This window comes from Gopherus flavomarginatus, chromosome 8, assembly GCF_025201925.1.
Source record: "Gopherus flavomarginatus isolate rGopFla2 chromosome 8, rGopFla2.mat.asm, whole genome shotgun sequence".
Taxonomy (NCBI): Eukaryota; Metazoa; Chordata; order Testudines; family Testudinidae; genus Gopherus; species Gopherus flavomarginatus.
In genome coordinates, this window is record NC_066624.1 from 42617712 (window position 1) to 42645575 (window position 27864).

Sequence of the window (27864 nt, forward strand, 5' to 3'; positions counted from 1 at the left end):
CCGGGGGAGCTCCTCAACTAGCCCCCACCCTTCCTGGTCCCTTTCCTTGAACATTTCTTTCAAAATTGTGAAATGACCACAATATCACTCACAAATGGTTAAAAAAAATAAAAGCAGGATCGGGCCCAGACAAGCAGGCAAGCAACAGATAAAGAAACAGGTTGAAAGCCCTAAGGGAATAGTGTCAGGAGTAAGAAAAGTAGTAAGTGCAGGCATGAACCCCTGGAACAATACTTAAAATGGTGAAATCTGAGGTGATAAAGGTGTCATTTTGGGACATAAACAAGTGATTTAAGGAAAGAGAGTAAAAATTGACTCTATAGAGGCTGGAGAGAATTAAGCAGTTAAATTTTGTGGAAAATGTTAAAAAGGACCATGTTAAAGAGAGAGAATTCTTGGTTTCTTTGCAGCCATTCTGAAGGGAAAATGGGCCCTTTTCCAGAAGAGTGCCTGTAAATAATCCATATATATATATATATATATATATATATATATATATATATATATATATATATATATACAGCTATGCAAAAACAAAGCAGTGTAAAAAAAATGTTAAGGAAAAGAAAATGTGTATGTATCTATTTGTCTGTGAAAATATGTAAAGTTCTAAGAATCTAAACCAACACATCTGGTTTGTAAAACTACTGTTTTGTAGGTGTAAGATAAACTGATTTTGTTTTTGTTTTTAATGCCACTAAAAATTCATTTGACTCTTTAATTCAAAGTTGCAAAACTGACAGACCTTTTTGCAAGACACAGGTAATTAGTGTTGTTTGGCTTTGGGATTTAGCATTTAACCCTTAAGGGGTAACTTGATTCTTTACAAAAATTAAAATGTTTTTAAATAAAGACCAAGTCATGGCTGCAATAGGGCAGTCAGAATCAGGAGAATAGGTAGAGATTCTGGAGTCTTTTTGTTTGTTTGGCTTGTTTTTTTTGTAACAATAGCAGATAAAAGCTGTAATGACAGAATAAGAAATTAACAGTGACCCTCTGAAGCAACAGCAGAGGTGAGGTGCACAAAACAAAAAGAAGCAATGTTAAAAACACTGAGCCTTAAAATGACTCTGTGTAATCAGACTGTCACTTTAATAAAAGTACATGAAAACTCTGTAAAAAACAAAACAAACAGTTATACCTTATGTAAAAATTAATATGGCTAATGTTTTTGAAAAGTTATAGTATAGAAAGAATGTGCATTTTCCGTAGGACATGTGCAGCGTATATTGTAGAAAGGGATGTAAAAAAAAAAAATGCAAATGAAACATGCTGCTGAATTAAAATCCTATTAGGGCTCCAAAAAGAGCCGCAATAGGCTGTGTTTTCTTTTTCAGATCCCTGTGTGTTAAGACAGAGTCTCTGAGCTCTGCTGATGGCTTTGAATCCAAAAGCCTAGCCTGTGTTGATGCAAATTACCTAACTGATAAAGAAAGGTGAGAACTGCCAGCACAAACGAAGCTGCAAATAAAGAACATACCTGGTCAGCAAACAAACTGCCTACATAAAAGGCATGGTATAACAAGATACCTTTAATACATTTGATGCTAATGTTACTGTTAATATTAAACATTAAAATAACTTTAATGTTAGTGAGTACCCCTGTAACAACTTGTAGTGTGTATGATTTTTGGAAAAATCCTTTAAAGTAATATGGTAATGATGCTTCTCAGCTATTACCTGTGAATAAACTTAAAGCTTAACACAGCAGAAAAAACATTACAAACTTGGTCTGCTATATAAGAGGCAAAACTTGAGGTATACCACCTCATGAATTTAATAACTAAACAGTGAAATAATTTTTGCATAACCCTTAAAATGTAGAAGCCATTAAAACCTGGCCTGCCTATAAAAATAAATAAATAAATAAAAACACAGGAAAATATGGGGTAATTCCTCTGTTTTGCCTGCAGTCAGGAAGGGTATTTGTAAAAGAATGGAATCTTTAAGCAATAATCAATGCAACCCCAAAAGGGGTAGAAAACTGTTCTTTTTGTCTTTCAGATAATCCAAAGTACTGTATAATGGACTATGTGTATGTGTTAATTCTTGGGGAAAAGTGTTTAAAAAGTGTTAGCAACCCACCAGAAGACAAATGTAAATGTAATGTAAGTACTGTGTTTACCAATAATCACATTTACTATTTGCCACAACAACAACAAAAGAGTCTCAGCTTACTGTAAGCACTGATTTAGCTGAGTTCTCTATCAATCTTGGCATTGAATGGCAAACAGTTACCAATCATCTGTTAAAAGGTTAAAAGGTAACATAGTTCCTAAGAAAATAAAAATAAAATAAAAACAAATGTTGAAAACTGGACTATTCATATTATACACGCAAATGGGGACATGTTAAGAATTGCCACTGCAGAAAAGCATAACAGCTTACCATTGGTATAACATATTTTCTGGATGGTCTCCCACAACTACTGGCATACTAATGTTACTACCTCTAATTGTTTTTGGTTTTAAATTGTATGTGTTTAATTGAAATGTTTAAAATGTGCTGGTGGATAAAACAAATGTATGTAAAGCTAAAGCCACAGGCCCAAATCACCTCCCAGTATTTTCTATTACATGGACTAAATAAGAAGTGACACTGGCGATTAATAATCTTAGTGTCAAAAGGGGGATATGTAGGAGCAGGATTTTATAATGTCCCATAAGAACTAAAGTATAATTTGATTTCATCCTGCTAGCCATTTTTTTTTTAAATAGCAGAAAGAACTGACCCCCTGGGACTATAAGATTCTGTTTTCCCATATGCATTACAAATTGGGCCCTCTCTAACTCTTTGTTTTAAGATTTAGGTAGTAAGAGATAGGATTCTCTATTGTGTCTGTGTTAAATAAATTAGAGAAACATTGAAGGCCTGGGTCTCAATGTAAATTGTCTTAGTTATCAATTGTAAAACTTAGCAACGTTTAATTTGCAATGCTTTCTTTTGTTCTATATAAAATACTACTGTTTGTATTCTCAATCTGTTTGTGTGAATGAGGAATGTATGCATCAGGAAAAGACAAGGTGTGAAGGCCATTGTTACAGCCAGAGTCAAGGGACAGCTGTTAAACTGTCTGGCATCTCAGAGTGGATACATGCTTCGCAGTGTAAGAATGCACCACCCCCAGTGAACCAACCACCACCTCAGGACCACGCAGAGTCAATTTTTTTGACTCCAGAAGAAGACGTAGAGGAACAGCCTGCAATACCTTACAATCTACGCTCTCGTAAGGGTTGCCAGAAGCAGATGACTACATAAAGCAAGGCCCAAGAAGAAGCAGTAGTGAGCCTAGTGCCTGCTGTCTGGTGGACATAAAACTGTGACTGCAGTTCCCTCAGTTGAGGTTGTCAGAACCAGAAGGGCCTTGCCTCCAACATGCACTTCTGGTGGTGCCTGTTCTTCGGCTGCTGGTATCTTAAGGTCTGGGGAGTCCACAATGACAATTCTTTTATCCAGCAGCAAGTGTGGATAGCTCAGACCCTTATTATTTCTAAATGGTGGGTCTGCAGCCACATCCCAGCCCACTCTCAAACTGGTGTTCCTGTCCTGGCTATCCCACTCAATTCCCCAGACCTCACTGGAGGACCTTGTCCGTTTAACACAATATGGAACAGTCATGACACCTGGAAGAGGCTATTGGCAGTTCCTTTATCCCACTTGGGGGAGCAATACACCAGGCAAAAAAAGGCTCCTAAGTAGTTAAATAATGGCAAATAAAACCAGAGAAAGTTTAAGAGCCCTGGCCAAAGAAACAGGGGCGATCGGACAGGTGGCCCTCCAGAACCGTCAGGCATTGGACATAGTGCTGGCAGCCAAAGGAGGGACCTGTGCTCTCACTGGAAAACAATGTTGTATGTTTATACAATACCAATGAGGTAATAGATCGCTATAGCCACTTAGAACAAATCGCATATCTTCCTCATGAAGAGCTGAGTTCTTTATGGAAGTGGCTAAGTAACCTGTTCAATTTCTCTGGCATAGGAAACTGGTTGTTTCAGGGAGCGCTAACTATCCTGTTTGGAATCTTAGTGATTTTTGTATGCTTTCAGTTAATCTCCTGTTGTATCCAGAATTGTGTCACCCAGATGGCTGCCCCAAAACAGAGTGCTAATATGATGATTTTTAATATCACTGATGAACAAAGAGATAAGGAACGGTTAATTTGTGGAACCCAGTAATTGTTGGTCATGGCGTGCGCTTGACCAAAAGGAGGGATTGTGAAAGTAAAATTAATTATATTGTGAAAATAGAAAGGATTAAAGAAATTTTGTCTGTATCTTTAAGCAAAGATGTTGGAATGTTGCAACCAGGTGTCAGGAATACAGACATTAACATAGAACAATTGCACCGTTTAAGGGCAATTGGTGAAGCATTAGCCTTAGATCGATAACAGTTAGTAAGGAAATAGGATATGCATGCTGTGCCCCAGGTGAATTTTACTGTTTTGGTATCTTTGTCCCTTTGTCTAATTCCCGCTCTTTTATCTGTATAAATAAGACTGTTTGAGCCTTGCATGGGCACTCACATATTCTGAATGTTATTGGCAGAGCGCTGTGCTAATAAAACAGAGTGGTCTGACAAATTGTGAGTCCTGATTCTAACTTTGACAAGTTCCATAAGCTTTCTACCCACACATCCTCCAAGTGATACATCAAGGATTTACCAGAACTGAACACAAACTCTGAGCTGAGTGGTGTGACAAAGCGGGAATTTTTATAATATTCTTTTGAATCCTGTGTGCGCCTCGGCTTCCTTCTGTGCTTTGCATTGCTATCCAGTTGGGAGAAGGGTTAAATCTGCTCTTGGGGCAGCACAGGAGACATGACGGGGGTGGCACCTGGCTGTTTGGGGGTGCAACGAATGGGTTGTTAAGGAACTGACTGGCACCTGTTAAAAACAACCTATATCGATGCTGAATCCCAAAGAGACAATGAGAGGACCCGGTGACCAGATCACTTACACCTAGCAATCAGTGACCAAGGGGAAAGATTTCCCCCTTCGCCTCCCAGGAGGGCAGCTGAGCAAAGAACAGTTTCAGAACAAAAGGCTAAGAGCTGACAGCAGGGGATAAGATTGAGCTTCCGCAAGAAGCTCTCAGCAGGGACTGACGAAGGGTCAGAGCAGTGGTTCTCCACCTGCAGCCCATGGGCCGCTTGCAGCTCAACCCCAGATTTCTCAGGGGGTGCTTGATTCTGTGATGTGTGTTAGATTTAAGAGGAACTCCTAGACTTTTGAACCCAGCTCAAAGTGAGAGGGAAACAAGTAGAAAGCTATTCATATTCCATTCACCACATCCCCGCCAACCCACCCTGCTCCTCCCTCTGGGGCCAGTTTCCTGGTTCTTCCATCTATCCTGTACCTCCTTGTGTCAATAAAGGGGGAGTGATTGGGGCCCAGTTAAAGAAAAAACTCTGGTTTACTGTTACAACATGAACAGCCAGGTTTGGAGCTTTGCATCCAGTTATTGCTGCTGAGTCTCATTGTTAATCTTTTATTATGCACACAGCCAAAGGAGTGTCTGAAACTTCCCAAGTCAAGGCTCCCAGTGTAACACTTCTCCTTATTTTCTTCCTTTAGCTGTACAGAGTTGTTTAGAGGGGAAGTTTCTTGTTTTACTCTTTTGTAGATGATATGACGGATAAGGGCCAGATTTAGGGGCAGGCTACCCAGACGACCACCTGGGCTGCCGGGATTGAGGGAAGCTGAGCTAGGGGTGCTGTTTTTGTTGTTAGCAATAAGAGGGAAAATAGAATATTTTAAGTAAAATCTTCCAGGTATTCCATATGTGGATTCATTTTTCATTAACCTCTAGAATGTTCTGGACCTTTGAAGAATATTGTGGAACCTTCTCAGAAAGTCTGGAACTACAATTTCCTTGAACCTCTTAGCATGCTGTAAGCCATGCCCTCAGAGATGTTTCAATAAGCTTCTATCACAGACTTGACACTTTCCTAGTCTGGGCACAATCCTTTCCCCTGGTACAGTTCTTGTTCCAGCTTGAGTGGTAGCTAGGGGATTTCTCATGATTGCCGCCCCCTTTGTTCTGTTCCACCCACTTATATATCTTTTACATAAGGCAGGAATCCTTTGTCCCTCTCTGGGTTCCCACCTCTCCTTCTAAATGGAAAAGCACCAGGTTAAAGATGGATTCCAGTTCAGGTGACATGATCACGTCACTGTAAGACTTCATTGCCCACTTGCCAGCACACACGTGTACAGGAAGACACAAGCAAACAGAGCCATCTACAATCAATTGTCCTGGTTAATGGGAGCCATCAAGATTCCAAACCACCATTAATGGCCCACGCTTTGCATAATTACAATAGGCCCTCAGAGTTATATTTCATATTTCTAGTTTCAGATACAAGAATAATACATTTATACAGATAGGATGACCACACTCAGTAGATTATAAGCTTTGTAATGATACCTTACAAGAGACCTTTTGCATGAAGCATATTCCAGTTACATTATATTCATACTCATTAGCATATTTTCATATAGAGTGCAACGTCACACCGGCCCTAATAGCAACCACTATTACTAGATAAAGAAACAGATTTTAAGATAGTGAAAGAAAACTTAGTTTGATAGCATTCTGTCTGTCAAGAAATCACTTACCAATAGCTGTGGTTGTGAAATCCTCATTTCTTTATTGTTTTGTCATTGTGTTCCCCACTTCCCTATTGTTTGCCTGTATGGTCTCTTTCTGGTTCTTTAATGGTTTCTGTCTGCTGTATAATTAATGTTATTAGGTGTAAGTTAATTAGGGTAGTGGGATATAATTGATCAAAGAATTATGTTACAATATATTAGGATTGGTTAGATAGATTTCAGTAAAATGACTGGTTCAGGTACAGCTAAAAAGGACTCTAATTTCACTATATAAACTGGGGTCCAAAAGGAAGTTCTTTGGGCACCAACTCTAGGACACAGCCCCAAAGATCAGAGCTGCCAGATTTTAACACTCTGCCAAGGATACTGGGCAGAAACTAGAGTCCCCCAGATGGACCTGATTCTGACTGGCCATCAAGAAAAGTTCATCTGTCTTATTGGTAGCAATGAGCAGTGTATGTGTAGCATGTGCTGTCTGTTTTTTGGTGATTGTTAAATAAATAGAGATTATGTAGTATATTACGGTGTAAGGCTCTTTCACTGGTAAAAGGTCCTGCACACCTACACCCAGAGCCCTATGTATTGGGGAAAGGGTGTGAGTACTTAAATTGACCAGGTTACACCTTGAGCCCTACAAATTGGGTACGGGTGGCCCTAAGCCCTACGGATTGGGTAAGGGTAGGTGCTTTTTGCCTGGAGCCCTACGAATTGGGAAAAGGTGGAGGTGCCTAAATTAACCGGGTTATGCCTGGAGCCCTACGAACTGGAAAAAGGTGGCGTGCCCTAATGTGTGCAGGTAACAAATTTGGTGGAGAATGCAGGCAGCCTAAAGTCTTTTGTTCTGAACTGGTAGAGCAAAGGTGGGCAAACTATGGCCTGCAGGCCACATCTGACCCACAGGACCTTCCTGCCCGGCCCTTGAGCTCCCAGTCAGGAAGGCTAGCCCCTAGCCCCTCCTCTGCTGTTCCCCCTCCCCCACAGCCTCATCTTGTCATGCCACCAGTGCTCTGGGCGGAGGGGCTGCGAGCTCCTGCCAGGCAGCACAGCAGCGTGGCTGGCTCCAGCTAGGCAGTGCAGCTGCCAGTCCTGGTCCTCTGAGCAGCATGGTAAGGGGGCGGGGAGCAGTGCGGTTGGATAAGAGGCAGGGGGTTCCGGGGGGCAGTCAGGAGACAGGGAGCAAGGGGGACTGGATAGGCGTTGGAGTCCTGGAAAGCCTGTCGGGGATGGTGGTGTGGATAGGGGTCAGGGCAGTCAGGGGACAGAGAGAAGGGGGGTTGTATCGGGGTAGGGTCCCAGGGGGATGGTGAGGGTTCCCAGGAGGGGGAGTCAGGGGACAAGGAGCAGTGAGGATTGGATGGCTCGGCAGTTCTGAAGGGAGCATTCAGGGGATGGGAAGTGTGGATAGGGGGTGGGGGCCATGCTGTTTAGGGAGGCAAAGCCTTCACTACCCGGCCTTCCATACAGTTTCAGAACCCCAATGTGGCCCTCAGGCCAAAAAGTTTGCCCACCCCTGTGATAGAGTCTAACACAGTAAATAACAGCAGAGTACCTGTGTCTTCTGTCAGAAAGGTTCGCTATCTATCTGGCAGAATGATCGCCCCAGAACAACAAGAGAAAAAGGAAATGAAGAAAAGGGACCAGGAGGGGTGGAGGCTAGTTGAGGCACCCACCCTCCTTGCTAAATGGGTCGTGGGACAAAGCTTGTGCCCATAGGAAAGGACGGTTCAGCAAGGACAATACTTGAAATGGTGAAATCTGAGCTAATGAAGGTGTCATTTTGGGAAATAAGCAAGTGATTTAAGGAAAGAGAGTGAGAAGTTAACTCTGCAGAGGCTGGAGGGAATGAAGCAGTTGAATGTTGTGAAAATGTTAAAAAGGAGAAGTGTTATAAGAAAAGTATTCTTGGTTTCTTTGCAACCATTCTGAAGGGAAAACGGGCCCTTTTCCAAAGGACTGTCTGTAAATAAGTCAGGCAAAGAGACAATCTGATTTAAATCATTTGACTATAAACAATTTAGTAAAATTCGCTAAAAGAACATAAGGGGTTTCTGTTGGAACTTAACTGCCCCCAAATGTATACAAATGTAATCTATGTACAGCTGTGTAAAGATTAAAGCAGTGTAAAAGATGTTAAACAGAAGAATATGTATGTATCTCTGTGTGTAGATAGATAGATAGAGTGTAAATATGAGAGGTTTTAAGGACCTAAATCAACACTCCTCGTTTGGAGGTTTAAGGTGAATTGGTTTTGTTTTGTTTTGTTTTAAATAATGCCACTAAAATCCATTTGTCAGTTTTGCTACTTTGAATGAAAGATTCAGACACTTTTTGCCAGACATGGGTAACTAGTGCAACAGCATAAAGGTACAGTGAAGGTATAGCTGTCCTAATACTATCTCAGTGTAAATTACTAAAGGTTATTGGATTTGCCTGGCAGCCAAGAGGGGTGGGTAGCCTAAAAAAAAGGCTCCCAAGAAGTGTATTAAACTGCTTTGGGTAGAACTGGATTAGGAGTTGAAGTACTGGATGCTACTAACATAGAGGTAATTGCAAACAAATGAAGTTATGTTACAGCTAAAATACAAGAATTGGAAAAGCCCATCAGTGTATCCTTGTCAAAATTAGAAATGGGGCAACAATTATTTTCTAAAATACTGCCAGTATGGCAACAGCATGGAAAAAAGAATCTGTTACTTTTAGCAGGGACTATGGATACAATACAAAAAAATGTATCCTGTACACAGGCCCAGGAAATAAGTCAGTTGTTAAGTTATTCAAATAATTCAGGAAGGCATGCAAGGAAATTTGCCTTTGGAAATAAAAAAGTTGCTGTGGGAAAATGTTACAGAAAGGGAGAAGCAATTAATGGTGTGGTAAAAATTGGTAAATTTTACCCTAAATAAAGATCAAACGGTTCTACAAGCATATGTAGTAACTACACTCCCTAGTCGAACTATTAATATATATCCAGTGGTACCTATAAAAATTAAATTAACAAAAAATTTGGTTATGTATTCCACAAATCATCATTCCTGGTTTCTTTTGTGCTCACGGAGTTTTCATGTACCCTTATCAAAGCGACTGTGTGGTTACTCAGAGCCACCTTAAGGCTCAGTGTTTCTAATGTTGCTTTTTTTGTGTGTGTGCACCTCACTCCTGCTTTCCTGCCACAAGAACGAGGGGATGCCATGAATGAAAGGCAGCAGATTCCAAACTGATACAAAGAAATATTTTTTCACACAATGCAGAAATATCATATGGGACTCACTGCCACAAGATACCATTAAGGCCAGGATCTTAGTAAGGTTCTCAGCAGGACTGGCTATTTATTGGCGAAGAACAGCAGGGTTTGAAATAAATAACCAAATGCTTTGGAAGGGCTTTAAGCCCTCCCGCTTCAGCGCATCGACCAAACTCTAATTGATGAGGTGAAGAAGAAACTTTCCCAGCAACCAGACTATTCCACAGCTGCCACCATAGAGTTTGGTGAACCTTGCTCTGCAGCAGTTTTCACTGGCCGCTGTCAGAGGCAGGACACTTGAGTAGCTGGAGCCCTGGTCTGGTCTCATTTAGTCTGGCAGCTCCTATTTATGCCAAGATGCAGAGAAACTGTCTCTGTGGATCTGCTATATTTCTCTGTCAGATCGTATTAGTGACATTTCCTAGTTGTGTATTTTAATAAGTCTAACTAAGCATCAATCTCCTAGAACCAAGACTCTGTGCTGAACGCCAGGATTCTCCAAAGCAGAGCAGAGAGAATCTGTCCCATCCAACATGGATTAATTTGTTCCCATTTGAAGAATCTGCCAGAAGTTTTTACATCTGTGTGAGATTAAAGGGATCATGTCATAGGCAGAGAACAGGCAAGGTCATGTTCCCATGCTCCAAAGGAAGTGCAAGTACTATTAGCAGGGCTGATGCAGTGCGGATGACTGTGACCCAAAACAGTAACAGTTGGGTTCAAAACCAAGAAACAATTGTGCAGAGATGTCCAAAATGTCAACCAATATATTATCGTTATTATTAAAAACAGCAGCCGTAATAGATAATGACAATGACTAGAGTTATATAGTCCAGGGGTTCTCGATCTTTTTCTTTCTGAGGCCACACCAACACGCTATAAAAACTCCATGGCCCACCTGTGCCACAACAATTGTTTTTCTGCATATAAAAGCCAGGGCACACATTAGTGAGTAGCAAGCAGGGAAATTGCTCAGTGCCCCATGCCACGGGGGACTCACAAAGCTAAATTGCTTAGGCTTTGGCTTCAGCCCTGTATGGCAGGGCTCGGGGCCCTGGGCTTCAGCCCCATGCAGTGGGGCTTCGGCTTTCTGCCCTGGGTCCCAGTAAGCTTAATGCCAGCCCTGCTTGGTGGACCCCCTAAAACCTGCTTGTGGCCCCGGAGCCCTGGTTGAGAACCACTGATGGAGTCCATTGCCCTTAGATAAGGCATGTCTCCTCTCCTTACCTTTAGAAAGGCTGATACCACTGATCATGTTCTTTTTTTGCAGCTGGTAAAAAGCGATTTCTTGCAGACAGGCTCTCTCCAGCTCGGAGAGGCTATGCAGGGGCACAGGCTGCATTTTGACTCTCTGTCCCAAAATAGAAGCTTTGGTAAAATTCCCCTGAAATATAAATGAGAAAACATGGAAGATGGGAAATCGAAACTGTTTTGCCTGGGAGAGGAGTGGTAAAAATCTGACAACTGTATAGAAACTTTCGACCCCAACTACCCCCAATTACACCAAAAAAATGCATTAATGATGTTCAGGTTGCAAAGAGAAGCACTCAGAAGTGTGGAAGGCCAGCTGAGGTTCTGCAGCCAGCCTTAACTCTGGCTTCTGGGGCACATGTATCACTACAGTACAAGCCCAGATCTCTGGGTCCAGCTAAGCTGTGCATTCCTGATCCTGAGCACAGCAGAGGGCTAGTTTAGTTCTCTTCTATACACGTTTTTATACCATAGATTGAGCACCTTCCAGCAGCGCATTAAGATATGTGACTCTTCATCTCTCACATGTTGGTTGTTCTGTCATCCTCTTCCCAAGGGAAGAAGCATATGCAGTGGACTGTCTTCTTTTTGGCAGTGTGTTGTTTTATTTGTAAGTGCCATTATTGTTTTTCATTATAGCAAAGAAACAGGTCTGCTGTAGTTAAGGTCAAAACCAGCTTTCTGTTCTAAATGCTCTAAAATCTGTACAGTTATCAAATTGCCTTGAAATCTGGGATGCCTCACCAAGGTGCAAGGTAAGGGCAGTGCTCCAAATTTGGGGGCATTTAACCAAGGGGTTCCCAAAATACAGCACCCAGGATAAAACTTTTTTTTAAAAAGTTGACAGATTCTGATAACCCTTTTTGCTCACAGATAGTGAGCAAACCAGGGCTCAGATCTTCACATCAGGGTCTCCATTGCTCAAGGGTTACCCCACCAGAGTGCCTGGCCACCACAAGCCCCTTTGAGGAAATCAGATTAAAAGAGTTTGCTTCTCCATTTAGATACTTGGGAAGGCTCATTTGCCTATTCGTATGTCTAACAGATTACACTGAGCATGTGCAGAGAGAGAGGCTAGCCATCTGGAAACGACTTCTGTGTAACAGGAGCTATATTCGGCTCATTGAATCTGAGCACTGGCACTGTAAGTCCAAATCCAGTTTGGGCAGAATTCTGAAGTAAAAGAGTAAGCATATTGCGCCAATCTGCCTCCACCAAGGTTTTTTTTTTAATTATTATTTTGGGGAAGTGTAATCTAAATACAGCAGAACATTCAGAAAATGTTAAAACTGTTTTGAAAACAAACTACATAAGCACATGCTCCCTGGGTGGGGAAGGTGATCAGGGATGCAAGAACAGGTGGGAATAGGGGAAGAAGGGTTTGGGTTTGTCTCTCATTCAGGGATGCAATCCAGACTAACTAGGTATTGTGTCACCACCTGCCCTGAAACCTGGGGTGCCTCACAGTGCTTTGCTGCATAGCTCCCAACCTGGGCCACTCACAAACAGCTTGCTAGCTGACAGGTCACATCCTGAGTGTCTGTGAACAGCCACAGCCCTGGTCCAGCAACTCTGACTCCAGCAGCCTGTCTGCAATACACTGGTCATACTCTGGCTTCCACCAGCCTTGGTTACCACTTGCAGGGTGACCCCAATGCACTCCCAGTCCTGAATTTCCCCTCAAAACATGTGTCCTGCATTGTCCAGCCCTCTCCTGGAGAGTTTAGATATTTTAGGCCCATTGCCCCTGTAAGGGAAGAATATACAACAGTCTGCTACTTTAAATGGAGTTACCCAAACAATTCACAATGCTGGATTAGTTTCAATTAAGGAATAAAACAAGGTTATTGAACTACAAAGACATAGATTTTAAATGAGTACAAGGCATTAAAGTCAGAAACAGTTACAAAAAAAATAAAGATAAATGCTTTCTAGTAACTAAATTTAACAAACGAGACTTGATTCAAAGTAAAATTCTTATCACATATTTCCAGCAACATACCTGACCAAATTCTTAAATCAGGATCTGCCCCCAAAGGGCTTTTTCCTTTGTCTTCTCAGGTGAAAGAGTGAGCAAGAGAGAGAGAGGGAATCCCAATGATATTTTGCCCCTCGATTTTATAGTCCAGTCCCACTTTGAAATGCATTTTCCTGAGGTTTACCCCTACATAAAGTTCCTTCCTATGGCATCTCCTGGTTAAAGAGGTTCCATGCTATTGTTTGCTAAAATACACCTCAATATTTTCCTGCCCCCTTCCTTGCCAAAGAATGGCCACTGGACAGGTAATTGCCAGTGAAGTTTGCTGGCACCTGGGTAGAGATTATTACAATGGTGTGTAGGGTGTGAATGCATGGGTGCATTTGGTCACAGTCTGAAGTGAGGGAAGGGGTATTATGAGGAGGTGGATAATGAGAATGTGTGGTGGGGGTGGGAAGAGGGGTTGGGGGCTCAGGGAAGGGGAAGGGGAGAAGATGGGAGAGGCTGTGAATTTGAGGTAGCAGAGGAAGTTGGAGATTTAGGAGAGGGGGCCCTATCAGCCCTGAATTTGCCCCTTATATGTGTGTGCTGGGTTCAGGGAGAGTCTATCCTTCTGTAGGGTCTGAGCCATCCTCCACTCATTGCGTGCTCTGGGATCTTAGGGATCCTGCTTGTCTTGTCTCAGCCCCTCTCCCTTCCCCTCCATGTGAGCTGGGATCTGGGGTGCAGGGAATGAAGGTAAAAAATTTAAACACCTGAAATCCAGAAAATGAATAGTTAAGATACACATCCCCCTGTGTGGAGTGGGGGAGGGGACCCAGTTTGAAGGGGAGCAGGTTGGGGGCAGGGGCTAGGGCCATAGCTGGGGAAGTGTGACAGAAGCAGAGGCAGGAGTGAAGGATGAAGACGCGTAATGGGATTGAGTGGCCCAGCGTGCAGCTCTGGCTACATACCCACGGTAGGGTGCAGGCCTCCAGTGAGCTGCTGCCTGCAATATTGTACACAGCAGCACATGGCAGGAGACAGCAAGGAGCAACTTCTACCTGGTAATGGGTTCTGCAGGGCCAGCCAATGGCTTCGTGGGACAGGAATGGGAGGAGGTGGCAGAAATGTTGGAGGTGAATGGTGGGCAGAGGGTAGAGGAGGAGACACACCAGCCTGCTCTTACCTGCTGACAGTTACTGTAACAACCTGTTATAAGGTTTTGTGACAGACCACGGATAAGATTTCTCTCATTGGCCCTGTTAGCAACTATACCCCGCAAACATTTCAAAGCACAGCCAATATCCTTATTCCACTGTAACTAAACCACAGGATGGGGGAGCAGCACTTCTCTGTGCCTCAGTTTCCCATCTGTAAAATGGGAGTCAGAGCAGGGCCATGCCGTAGCTTCCGCGGGCCACGTGGTGCAGCCCCCAACCCTGCGCCCCGGCCGGAGCAGGGCCGAGCCACGTGGTGCTGCCCCGACCCTGCGCCCCAGCCAAAGTAGGGCCCAGCCGCATGATGTGGCCCCCGACCCAGTGCCCTGGCTAGGGTGGGCCCCCCCAACCCAGGGCCCCAGCTGAAGCAATGGAAAGGGGCCAAATGGCTCGCAGGCCACATCTGGCCTGCGGCCATAGTTTGCCCACCCCTGCACTATACACAAAAATGTAAGTACAATATTTATATTCCTATTATATGGTAAAAATTAGACAGTCAGCAGTTTTTTAATAACAGTGTGCTGTGACACTTCTGTATTTTTATGTCTGATTTTGTAAGCAAGTGATTTTTAAGTGAGATAAAACTTGGGGATACGCAAGACAAATCAGACGCCTAAAAGGGGTAAAGTAGTATGGAAAGGTTGAGGACCACTGCGCTAACTTAAGATAGCTTGCAATAGCCTCCTACAGGCTGAGAAACAGCTTGCAACTGCCTGAGTGACTTGCACTCCATTCATTCCCCTTCCTTCCTTCCTCAACATGCCTCCTACATACTGGGGTAGAGAAGGAAATGGCTCATCCTAGATATGTGCAATCTTAATACTTTCCCATTAGGGTGCATTCAAATCCTGGTTTTGTTTTTAAATTTAAAAACATATTTTTTTATTAAATCAAGATTTTTCTTCATTTAAATACATATTATCTAAATACATGGATTATTTACATTATTCCTTTGCTTTCATCCCATTTTATAATCTTCAATCACTTTAATTTGTTTCTTAATTGTTAGTAAAATTTTCCATTTTACACAGAGATTTCCTCTACCAAGCAATTTCACACTTAAAGCTTATCTGGGCCAAAAAAGACAAGTCCAGGATGTAGGCCTTGCTGGAGCCCTAGACATAACTAACAGTGTGAACCAAAGGCTGCAAACCAGAGCAGGCCTGGCCTTGGCAGAATAGTAACACACCAACTATTGGCTAACTGTGTCAGCACATTCCTGACCAGAGAGGATGGTACAAAGACACACAGATCTCTCAAGTAATTACATAAACAAATTCCCAGGAAATTGTACAGGAACACACCGATCCCTCATAAGAGATGGATAGAATGACAGGATAAGAGATGAGAATGTTTTGTTTAAACTAGTGCAGTGGTTCTCACTGCACTAGTTTAAACTAGTGCCTGCTTGGTAGCCCCCCGCAGGGCCAGTATTAGACTTGCTGGGGCCCAGTGTAGAAAGCTGAAGTCCCATCGCATGGGGCTGAAATTCAGAGCCCTGAGTCCCACCACCCAGGGCTGAAGCCGAACCCTGAGCAATGCAGCTTGTATATGCAGAGAACCAGTTATGGTACAGATGGACCTTGGAATTTTTAGAGCACGTTGGGGGGGCCTCGGAAAGAAAAAGGTTGAGAACTCCTGAACTAGTGGGTACAAGGAGAAGGGTGGTAACAAACATCAGGATCATAACATGTAACTTGTTTGTATCAATGTACAAAAGGGCGAGTCATAGGAGGGGTATCTTTGGATTGGCTGAGGGGACATCATCCTGTTAAGTTGATGGAGCTTTAGCTTATCATGGGCATACATGTGTTAATGTCCCTGTGACCTGTTGGACAGGGCGCTAGTACCATGCTTTGCTGACAATAAACCTGGCTGAGCGCCTTCGCCATCGAACCAAACCTGTGGTCTTTCTTTATGCATAACATGGTGGTCTGCTGAATCAGCAAACTGCACCGTCTGCTCATGCAGCTAACACTGGAGCTCCAAGAACAGCAGCACTAACAGCATTAATGATTCTGCAGCACTGGCATCATTAGCATCCTTACTGTGACTGATTCAAAAACTAAATAGATAAGCAAATAACTTGTGCTATATTTGCAACCAGCATGTCTTCCAAAACACTGAACTTCCACTTGTCAAGAAAGCTGAAATGCTCCATCCTGTGTCAGGGTAACAATGGCTGAAGTGATCCAAGAGAATGTATTTAGATACTGTCTGCTGAGCGCGCGGGGCTGAGTACTGAGGGGTGGGGTCATGTACACAGCAAGCCGACTGGCCATGCAAAAATAACTACTGAGGGAGGAGCTATTTACAAGTGTGACAAACTGATCATCCCCGTTCACTGGAATATTTGGGTACAGTCACTAGTAATACAATCTAAAGACACGAGAAAGAGCATAAGTGCCATGTGACTAGATTTGTGACAGACCCACATGGCTAAGATGAGGCTTTTTCAAGAAAAATATTCATGTAGTAACATAGGGCCATTGTGGGCTTACTCTAAAATTGCACTCAAAAGACTTGGATAGAAAGAATATGAGAGATGATACTAGATATGGTCCTGATCCAGCAGTGAATTGTGCATGACCAAACTCCAGTGCCTCTATAGAGCCGATTTTCACAGAGTCAAGGATTTTAAGGCCAGGAGGGATATTATAATCAGCTAGTCTGACTTCCTGCACAGCACAAGCCAGAGTCCCGTGGTTAAGTTAAAGAAGTGTTTCTCAACCTTTCCAGGTTGGCGACCCCTTACTGGAAATCAAAAATGTTTGCAAGCCCCGTTCCCCTGCTTATATTTACTATAAAAGTCCGAGTAAAAAATGTATCAATGAGAACAATTCTAGCCCGTGTATGTTGAGAGCTTGCCAGAGAATATTTGGTCTTGAAAGGCCTTATTTGCAGGTAGTGGGGGGAGCGAGATAGGTTTTTAATGTTTAGGCTGCTCCAAAGTTATTCTGGAAATTTTATTTTCTTTGCTTTATAATTATAATAATTTTCTGCATCTCACAGCCCCCCGATTACCTTTCCTGGTCACTTGTGGGTCGTGCCGCAGCCACTGAGGAACACTTAGTTAGAACGTACCTTTTAGAAAGCTACAACCAAGCTTGATTGAAAGACTCCACGTGACAGTGAGTCCATCCCATCCCCAGGCCAGTCGTTCAAAGGTTGTTGTTTTTTTACCCCTACTGTTAAAATTTGCACCTGGAGTTCAGTGGGGTCCCTCAAATGTGCACTGATCACCCCCGTAGCATCAGGACCTGTATGTGCAAATTCTTTCACAATAAATACATTGCAGCTGCCAGATACAAACCGCCTTATATGCAACTGCATCACATTGTTGGCTCATACCTAATTTGTGATTCAAATATAAATAAGATGTTACAATACGGCTAAACCCAAGTATTGAAAAATCACAAGTCTGGCCTCCAAAATAGAGATTGGCTTAAAATTGTCAGATTTTTAAAATAATAAGTTTTGGGTTCTTTTGAGGGGAGGGAAGGTTGAGCATTTAGGTGTTACATTTTCAGGCTTCTCTGAAACCACAAGGACTAGAAACTTCAATTTAAAAAAAGAAGAAAGTTGAGATTCCCATGAAATCACATGGCTCCAGGAGCTATGACTTTAAGGAAAACACCAAATATCTCACAACTCAGATAATATTGCAAGAGTTGGTTACACTGAACAATTTACCAAGAGTCACGGTAGATTTTCCGTCCCTGGCAATTTTAAATTAAGATTAGATGTTTTTCTGCAAAATATGTTCTAGGAATTTTTTCAGGGAAGTTCTGCGTCCTGCATTACATAGGTCAGACTAGATGATCACAATGATCCCTTCTGGCCTTGGAATCGATGAATCAGTTGGTTGCCAGAAGGCAGCAAATATTGGGCTGGGGAATTAGTGGGGAATTGAAGGTTTATTGGGGAATTACTCCAGACATTGAAGTCAGTAGCAACACCCCTTGTTTCTGTGCAGAGGAATTCACTTCAATTCCTGAAGCTGCTAAAGTGCACAAGAAGGTTGAAAAAAATGTTTATTAAACCACAATCAGATTATGGCAAAATGTTCAGAGAGCATTATGTTCAGGCTTTTCATTTTAAGACCATGTGATCATGTTAATTTAAAAAAGCTGTATCCTAAGGCAAACTCACAAGGAGACAGGATTAAGATTTCACAGGCAATTGTAATTTAGTCATTTCCTGACTTTTCAGGCCTTACTTTTCATTTCTTTTAATGTAGCTACTTTGTAAGGAATGTTCTACATTTTAAAAAAGGAAATGGAAGCAACAAAGACATTTCACGGTGTTCAACTTTTTGTTCCCCTTGCTTTGCCTCCAAATCTGTCTGCTTCTCCCATTTCTTAGTCTTTATTTTCTCTCTCTTACCCTGTTCCAGTTGCATGATGGTACTTTGCCTCTCTCCTCAAGACTGTTCCATCTCCTTGGTCAGGGTCAGCTCCAGGCACTAGCGCAGGAAGCAGGTGTTTGGAGTGGCCAATGGAAAGGGGCGGCACATCTGGGTCTTCAGCAGCAATTCAGTGGTGGGTCCCTCAGTCCCTCTCGGAGCGAAGGACCCACTGCCGAATTGCCGCCGAAGAATGAAGCGGCACAGTAGAGCTGCCACCCAAGTGCCACTTTATCTTTTTCTTTTCATTTTTTTCCGCTTCACTGTTTAGGGCAGCAAAAAAGCTGGAGCTGGCCCTGTCTTTGGTCTCTTGTGAGGCACTTTGTCAGGATTTTTTTGAAAATCCAAATAAATAATGTCACCCAGTTCTCCGTGATCTACTATTCTATGTAGAGTGACCAGACGAGAGATGTGAAATATCGGGATGAGGGGGGAAAGGAGGGTGCCAGCCGGCGGCGGAGGCAAAAACAAAAACAAAAGCAAAAAAAAACAGCTGCCGGAGCATAGGAAAAATTGGTGGGCAGCTCCATGCCCACCCCCCCCGCACCAGCTCGCCTTTGCTCTGCCTCCACCTCCCTTGAGCTGGCTGCCGCGTCCTGCTTCTCCCCTTCCCTCCAGCACCTGAACCACCATACAGCTGATTAGCGCAAGCCTGGGAGTAATGGGGGAGGAGGAGGAATGCGGTGTGCTTGGGGAAGAGGCAGGGCCAGGGCAGGGATTTGAGGAGGGATTCAATGGGGGAGAGAGGGGCAGAGTCAGGGTGGGGCCAGGATGGAGCTGGGGCAGGGGGCGCAAGCCCCCTCCACCTGTGTGCAGGAGGGCAAAACATCCGGACAATTCGCATCCCGACCGAACTTCGGTCGGGACATGGGACAAACAAGTAAATATCAGGACAGTCCTGATGAAATCGGGATGTCTGATCACCCCAATTTTATGTTCAGGTTCGAAGAACTCGGATGGACTGATGAGGTGCTATTTCCCTGTGCAGAAACCGTACTGTGTCAAAGCACCTCAGTCTGTTGCCCTGGCACTGCGATGAGGTTGAAGCAAGGAATACTCCATTCTGAAGAGCTGCCTTACAACATGCCGCTGTGTGAAAAGGGGAATTGTAGGAAACGGCAGCCATCAGCAGTATACAGCCCTGTGTAGGCAGCCACATGGATGTCCTCTGGCCTCGAGAACACTTCCAACCCTGCATAAATCCTAAACTCCCAGATTCTCCCCCCTTGCCTCAGCTCAGCACGCCTGCAGAGCTCCTAGGCACTACAGCCTTTTCTTGGCCAGGCTAGTTCTCCTGTTTCCATGGCTCACCCCCATCTTCCTTGAGTCATCTAGCCCCTGCCTAAACCTCCCCCAGTTCCATACCATTATGCCTACTCCCAGTTCCAGATACCAAGGAGCAGGAGCTGCTGTTGATCTGTGTAGTGTCTACACTGGGCTTATGCGCAGTCCTACTAAAGTCTGCAGCAGGTCCTGTGGACTTCAGGAAATTCACAGGTATGCAGTGCTGTGTGGGGAAGCAAGAGTCAAGATGTGGGATGTTGGAGCCTGAGGAGTAGTGGAGTAGAGAAGCTGACTCAGGAAAGCTCCTAACTCTCCTGGTTCCTTGATCCTTGTCTCGCCATGGATCCCTGTGTTCTATAGAACCTCCTTGCTCACCTGGTTCCACTGTTGTAGGGAAGTCAGTGGCTCCATAAGGTGCCTCAGCTTCTCCCTACCTTGATCCCAAGGCATGTCACTAACTCAGAAGGAAATCCCCACCCCAAAAATTTGACGCAGATAGAGTTAAAATTGAGAACACATACACCAAATGGAAACAGTGTCATCATCAGCCATACAGAAAAACATCCCTTGCCAGAACAGAGGTCAAAGTCAATAAGAATGCTTCCCCAAAAGGGGTTAAAATATTCAGTTAAAAGAAAAAGAAATCGAAACATCTTGAGTTAAAAACTGTGATGGAGAAAAATACTGTGAAATAGTTAATTAAAAATAAATTGCTCAAAGCGTCTGTTCTATACAGATTCAACACTACCCTCAACACCACTGTGTCTGAGGGGTAAGCCCACAACAGTAAACCTCCAGCCACAATGCTAAGTGAAATCCTCGCTCACTTGGGACGTGGGAGACCTGCTTTCATGTCCCTGCTTTGCAGGTGGGACTTAAATGAAGGTTCTTCCCCTCCCAGGGGAGTGCCCTGACCACCAGGCTACAGTGTATACCATGGAACATCTCTCTCAATCTCTCCTGCTAGAGCACTTCCACTTTGCTCCAACAAATGTTTAATTATTTTTACAGGGTCTTGAACTTCCATCTTCCACAGCCTAGTAAGTGGCCTAACCTCTAAGGTTGGGCATACACCTCACCCGCTCCGCCCCAGCTGCCTTTTATGACAGGTATCAGTCTTAGGCATGCTTTGATTATGCCTGCAGGATTGGGTCTGCTGGCAAGATAAGCAGTGGAAAGGCTTCGTTTGAGAATCCTGCCGGGGCCTAGATCTAAGGTGGCTTAGTGCATGACTGCCAGTGAAACCTTGGGCACCTACTTGAGCAGTGCTCTTGAGAATGTCCGTGGTGCCTTGCCGGTGGACTTAGAAGCAGTTTGTTATCTAGCCCAGAGCACTTTCAAATCATTCATTGAGCAAAACGATTAGCAGCTTTCATGAACAGTCACTCTTTTTCTCATGCACTTCCTCAGAGGAGAATGGGGTGTGTGGTATAGTGTGTGGTCAAGCCTATTACAGGATCCAAAAAAAGAACTAGATAAATTTCTGGAGGATAGGTCCATCAATGGCTATTAGCCAGGATGGGCAAGGATGGTGTCTCTAGCCCAGGGCCAGCTCCAGGCACAGCTTAGCAAGTAGTTGCTTGGGGCGGCCACTCCCGAGAGGGGCGGCACATCCAGATATTCAGCGGCAATTCGGTGGAGGGTCCCTCGCTCCCGCTCAGAACAAAGGACCTCCCGCTGAATTGCTGCAGATTGCGATCACGGCTTTTCTTTTCTTTCTTTCTTTCTTTCTTTTTTTTTTTTTTTTTTTGGCTGCTTAGGGTGGCCAGACCCTTGGAGCTGGCCCTGCCCTAGCCTCTGTTTGCCAGAAGCTTGGAATGGGCAACAGGGGATGGATCACTTGATCATTACCTGTTCTATTAATTCCTTCTGGGGCACCTGGCATTGGCCACTGTCGGCAGACAGGATACTGGGCTAGATGGACCTTTGGTCTGACCCAATATGGCTGTTCTTATGTTCTTATGTTTTGGTTTGATAGGGGTTTTGAATTAGTTAGTTAAAGAGACTTAGTAAAATTATATAAATTGGAAAAAGACTATTATGAGAACCTTGGCAGGGAAAAGCTAAAGGGACTGGATGTCCTGAGAAAGCCTCTTGACTCCCCAGTCTTTCAAAAGCCACAATATAGTTACATGATCCAACAGTACAGCTATTTCAAGCACAGCAGCAAATCACAGGATTTGCTAGCTAATCTTACGAAAATAAAGCAAGCCAGTAACTGCATATTCTATCTTTAAACAGAATCAAGGGAATTCATAACTAAAACTAAAGGCATTCTTCAAATAGTTCAAGTTTATTACAAAAGCTACTTTCCTCCTCTGAGTGAACAGAGGCATAAAAAGGGCAATTGGAAACTTTGGGCCAGATTTTCAAAGGTACGGAGGCACCTAAAGATGCTGATGGTTCCTAGTGAGATTTGAAAAAGCACATGGGCAGGTTAGGCTGCTGACTCCCATGGGAATCAAGGGGAGTTAGGCACCTGGCCTGCTTAGACACTGTTACAAGCCCCACTAGCCACCATCTGCATTTTAGGTGCCTACATACCTTTGAAAATCTGGCCCTTTGCTACTTAACCCCTAACACAAAAATAAAATTATTCTATGAGCAAATCACACGGGAGGCTCTTAGAAATGCCATTAAAATTCTGACTAGAGGTAAAGCCCCAAGATCAGATGGATTCAGCAGTGACTAATACAAAAAGGTTGAATATATCCAGTAAAAACCATGCTGAATATGTTTATAAAATAGCTTTGGGAATAGCAACCTACTTACTAGCTTCCCGGGGGAAGCACATACAATGTTAATGCCAAAGCCACACAAAGGCCCTATGCGATGCATGTCCGCCTATGTCATTATCAAACAGGGATGCAGAGATTTTAACAAAGGTAATAGCGGATCTCCTGGGACAGCTTTTACAATTGCTGGGGCAGGATTTGTCACAGAGAAAAGCAGCCAGTGATCTGAGCAATCTGCTTAACCGAACTCTCCACTCAAAACATTACAACAACCCATCAACTGTGATAACACACATACCACAAAGGCCTTTACATTTGGTGTAATTGCCTTTTATGATAATCACACTGCAAAAAAAATGGATGTAGGAGACTAATCTATGAAACAGAACAACACAATTCCTAACAAGCCTCTAGTCCTTAGTGGAATACATCATGTCTTTTTCAGCTAGAACCAGCTTCAAGTCAGGGCTGCCCACAACCCCTTCTCAAAGTCAACTGAAGAGGAGTATTAGCCCAGCCAGAAGATTCTCTGAAAAAGTTAGAGGTAGCAAAACAGCTGGCAAGGCACACGAAGTGGCATTGCATGGGAATGAGATGCTTGTTTCCATAACACAACTAGAGTCATTCAGAGTATAAACTAAACTACTACAAATCTGAATATCCAGACTACCTTCCTAGGAATTTCCCTCCCAAAAAGCAAAGGAGAAAATTCTAGACTTCAGAATTAAGGGATATGTATAAAGATAACTTGGCAACTAACTGTAAATATTAGGGAGGATGTTAGTAGATGGGAGATCCTCCCTCAGTCACTATTGGACAGAGCAGTGTAATAAATGTGGTTATCCTGCCCAGCTGCATCCCTTTATTTAAATACTCATATTTGTATTAGCCTAATCAGAATTGTCATTTCTCTTTTATAGCAGGGGAAGAATCACAGCAGTGAAGGACTGGAAGGGACCTCGAGAGGTCATCTAGTCCAGTCCCCTGCCCTCAAGGTAGAACTATGTAATAACTAGACCATCCCTGACAGGTGTTTCTCTAAACCATTCTTAAAAGCCTCCAGTGACAGATTCCATAACCTCCCTAGGCAATTTATTCTAGTGCCTCACTACCCTAACAGTTAGGAAGTTTTTCCTAATGTTCAACCTAAACTTCCCTTGCTGCAATTTAAGCTCATTGCTTCTTGTCCTATCCTCAGAAGTTAAGGAGAACAATTTTCAGCCTCCTCCTTGTAACAAGTTTTTATGTACTTGAAAACTGCTATCATGACTGTCTCCCCCGCTCACCCCCCAAATCTTCTCTTCGCCAGACTAAACAAACTCATTTTTTTCAATCTTTCCCAATAGGTCATGTTTTCTAGGCCTTTAATCATTTTTGTTGTTCTTCCCTGGACTTCCTCCAGTTTATCCACATCTTTCCTAAAATGTGGCACTTGGAACTGGACACGATACTCCAGCTGAGGCCTTAGCAACACAGAGTAGAGTGGAAGAATTACTTCATGTGTCTTGCTTACAGTAGTCCTGTTAATACATCCCAGAATGATGTTCACTTTTTTTCCCCCAACAGTGTGACACTGTTACTCATATTTAGCTTGTGATGCACTATAACCCCCAGATCCCTTTCCTCAGTACTCCTTCCTAGGCAGTCACTTCTGTTGTATCCTTGGGGGCAGCAGTTTTAGGAAGAAATCTCTTGAGACACCAAGAGCTGTAAACCTTAAAAGCAGCCATTTATTGCCACACACTGAATTAACCAAACCAGCCAAAATTGGTGGGGCTATCCCCTAATAATCTAACTCAGTTGCCATAGCAACAACAGGGTTCTAGTACCATGACAACCAAATATACAATATATTCCTCCCCCATTAATGAGAACATCCCCTAAATAAAACAAAAACTAAACTAGAGAAGGAAGGTAGATTGCCTCCATTCCAGGCTAAACCCCAGGGATTATTTTGCCCCATAACCGTGGGTTAGCTCTAGCTAAAGATCCAGCCATTAGGAGGCCTTCTCTATTTAGGTGGATTACAGTGGACTTCTGGTGTTATTGCATCCGAAAGTGTCTTGGGCACAGGCCTGACAACAGGCTCTGGGTTCGTAGGGCGAATGGTATCCAATGCTACCTGTATGGCACTGAGGATGTCACATAGGCTGCAGCTATGTACTGATTGGACCACAAGCATCCCACGGTCTGCAGGTTGACAACCATAGATGTAGGTTGTATTTCTCTAGTTTGTTTTTGAGAAGGTCATGTGAAACAGTATCAAAAGCCTTACTAAAGTCAAGATATACAATGTATACCGCTTCCCCCCATCCACAAGGCTTGTTACCCTGTCAAAGAAAACTATTAGGTTGGTTTGACATGATTTGTTTTTGACAAATCCATGCTATTACTTATCACCTTATTATCTTCTAGGTGTTTGCAAATTGAATGTTTAATTATTTGCTCCATTATCTTTCTGGGTACTGAAGTTAAGCTGACTGGTCTGCAACTCCCTGGGTTGTCCTTATTCCCCTTTTTATAGATTGGCACTATATTTGCCCATTTCCAGTCCTCTGAAATCTCTCCCATCTTCTATGAGTTTTCAAAGATAATCGCTAATGACTCAGATATCTCCTGAGTCAACTCCTTGAGAAATCACACATTACTTTAGAGGAACTTGGTTGCTCAAAACAGAAGGGAGATATTGGGCTATTCAGCGAGGATATATTGTGCACTGAGCCCAGAAACCAGTGGAGCACACTGGGCTGGGAAGGGCATTTTGGCCTCAGGAGCCAGTGGAGTGCACCAGGCTAGAGAATTTTTCACCTGTTCTAGCAATGATGCTTCCACTAGTGTAGACCAACCCTTCACCCTAAAAAGAATCAATGACACAGTGGTATACTACTATCACATCCACCTCTGCTGTCTGTCTCTCCATTGACCCACTACTCAGATCTGGCCAGTCAATGTCCATCCTGATACCCTCTTGACTCCATCATGCTGCCACAGATGTACTTCCCAGTGAAGATTCCTCTACTTATAACCTTTAAAGCCACCAGAGAGAAACTTCTACCCTGTAGAAGCCACTTTCCTTCTACCCAAGGCCCCCGTGGGCCACTGCAAGGGTAAAGCTAGTCTGTGCATGAGACAGAGCTTTCTTTGGGGGTGGTCTGAGACTGGAGAAATGAACTCCTCCAGGAGCTAAGCATCATCACTAACCTCCTCAGTGCACAACACACTGCTCCAACCTGCCTTTGCTAATGGAAACACAGAGCAGCATCTGCATATAAGAATAATAAAAGCACCCTACAAAACCAAAACACTCCACTGCACCCACATTTCCCCTGGGAAGAGGCTGAAAGACAGAATGAACCACATGTGACAGATGTTAGTCATGCACTTGCTGCATAACTGGAGGGTGCTCAGACTATGGAGAGGAGGGTGAGGGAAAGAACAAGGATTGATTTGGGGCTAGCTGCAGCAGACTCTCTATATAGTCCCAGTTATCTGCATGTGAAAATAGGGGGTTATAATGGAAACTCTTGAGCAATCTGAACTAGAGAGATCACAGTCAGACACTCGTTGTAACAAGGAACGCAACACTAGAGCTGAAAAACAGTTTTCCTGCCAGGGCCTGCCCCATTTGCTGTTAACCCTGTAACAGACTGCACTATGGTGCCTGCCTCCATGAGCCCCAGCAGCTCTGTAAGAGCTAGTGCATAGGTTCTGCCCACCCAAACCCTTGGTAACCCCAGTAAGGATACACCAGTGACCTAATCCACCTGACCTCCATTAACCTGCATCCTGGAATACAACATTTCAGTCTTGTTATAGCTTGACCATAGTGTATGCCCCATTATCCACATGAGAGGCTGTGCATTGAGCATACCCATTTTATCCAAGCTATTGGGATCGATCCAGGAATCACTGGGTGAGGTTCTGTCACCTGTGATTTACAAAAGATTCAGACCAGATAATCTAAGGGTACCTTGTTGCCTTAATATCTATGCCTCTGTTCACCCCATAATAGTCTGCACTGCTCTCCAGCCTCCATTAGCCCTGCAGCAAAGAAAGAGACATCAGAAGAAATTCCCATTTGCCTTCCCATGTTCACCAAGATCAGTGATGCTCATTTTTGTCCAGCAGATATAAAATTGGGTGAGAATAAACTCCAAGCAGCTAACTGGCAGCTCAGCTCTCACATCCAGCCCAGTACAGTGCCTCGCTGTCTGAAAAGCTCCTCGCACATCCCCCTGAACTCCAAAGCACACAGTGCAAGAAGCTCTAAGGCTTTAATTAGTCGGTAACTGAATGGCTGAATAGCTCCTGGAAGCTTTAAAAGCAGAAGTGCTAAGTATCCACTGCAAACTTCAGTTTGATGAATGTAAGCAAATCTTTCCCTCCAAGCGAAATTTACAGCCTCTCTCCTCTTTACAATGAAATCCTCTCCACCTGTTTTTAGGGCTGGATTTTTGTGAGATTCATCAAATCAAACAGGAAACTCTTAGATGCATCAGTTCCTCTGTTTCCAAAGCTGTTTGTAGATCCAGTTTACCCACAGTTGCGTTTGCCACTGCCCTTCAGCAGATAAATACCCTCCCCTCTACAAACAGGAACAAAGGAGTTTTGTTTACCTTACAGCTTCATTTTCAGCTCATAACTTACCTCTGGGCTCCTTTCTCAAGGTGAAGTTCTGGAAATTGTTAAGATGCTTGCTTTAAACCATTGTCACCACCCCATCCCCCCAGACACCATGCAGCGTGCATTAGATGAGCTTACCCCAACTTTAGCAGGATGAGAAGTGAGGCAGGGAAGAACAGCATCTGGCAACAGAGAAAGAAGGGGGTGGGAAAGGAAAGAGAAGAGATGAATTTCCTGCCAAGACAAATAAAAGCTAGAAACATCATGTGTAGAAGAGGGGAGGGTTAGCTTAAAAGAGAAATACAGCTCGCAGGGCTACTTGTGTATATTCCTTAGGCAAAGGGATCATTATTCATTTCTGGTCTCAGTCTTAATTCCTCCCATTCTTTTCTTACCATTAGCCATAAAAAATTAGGGAACGGGCAAAGATCCTATTAATTCATGGGCACAAAGAACTTACAAGATCCTCCTGAAATGGCCAGTATTGTTCATAATAGGCTGATTTTCAGCAGTCACTGTTGATTGCAGTCGTG

The 27864-nt window shown here is 43.5% G+C and overlaps 1 protein-coding gene across 6 annotated transcripts in view; it reads right to left on the bottom strand.

Annotated features, from left to right (window-relative positions):
• The window catches only part of ARHGAP36 (Rho GTPase activating protein 36), a 70863-nt gene extending 43319 nt beyond the window's left edge, over positions 1-27544 (bottom strand). The window contains exons 1-2 of one of the 6 annotated variants that reach the window (XM_050964346.1): positions 27356-27542; positions 11084-11240 (exon numbers count right to left, since the gene is read on the bottom strand). In XM_050964346.1, coding sequence (XP_050820303.1) covers positions 11084-11198 — 115 coding nt within the window. In that variant the 5' untranslated portion in view covers positions 11199-11240; positions 27356-27542. Of the gene's footprint in view, positions 1-6621; positions 6735-11083; positions 11241-27355 lie in introns of those variants that run through there. The other 5 variants (XM_050964345.1, XM_050964343.1, XM_050964347.1 and 2 more) reach the window with 5 other exon arrangements.
• Positions 27545-27864: the final 320 nt, after the last annotated feature.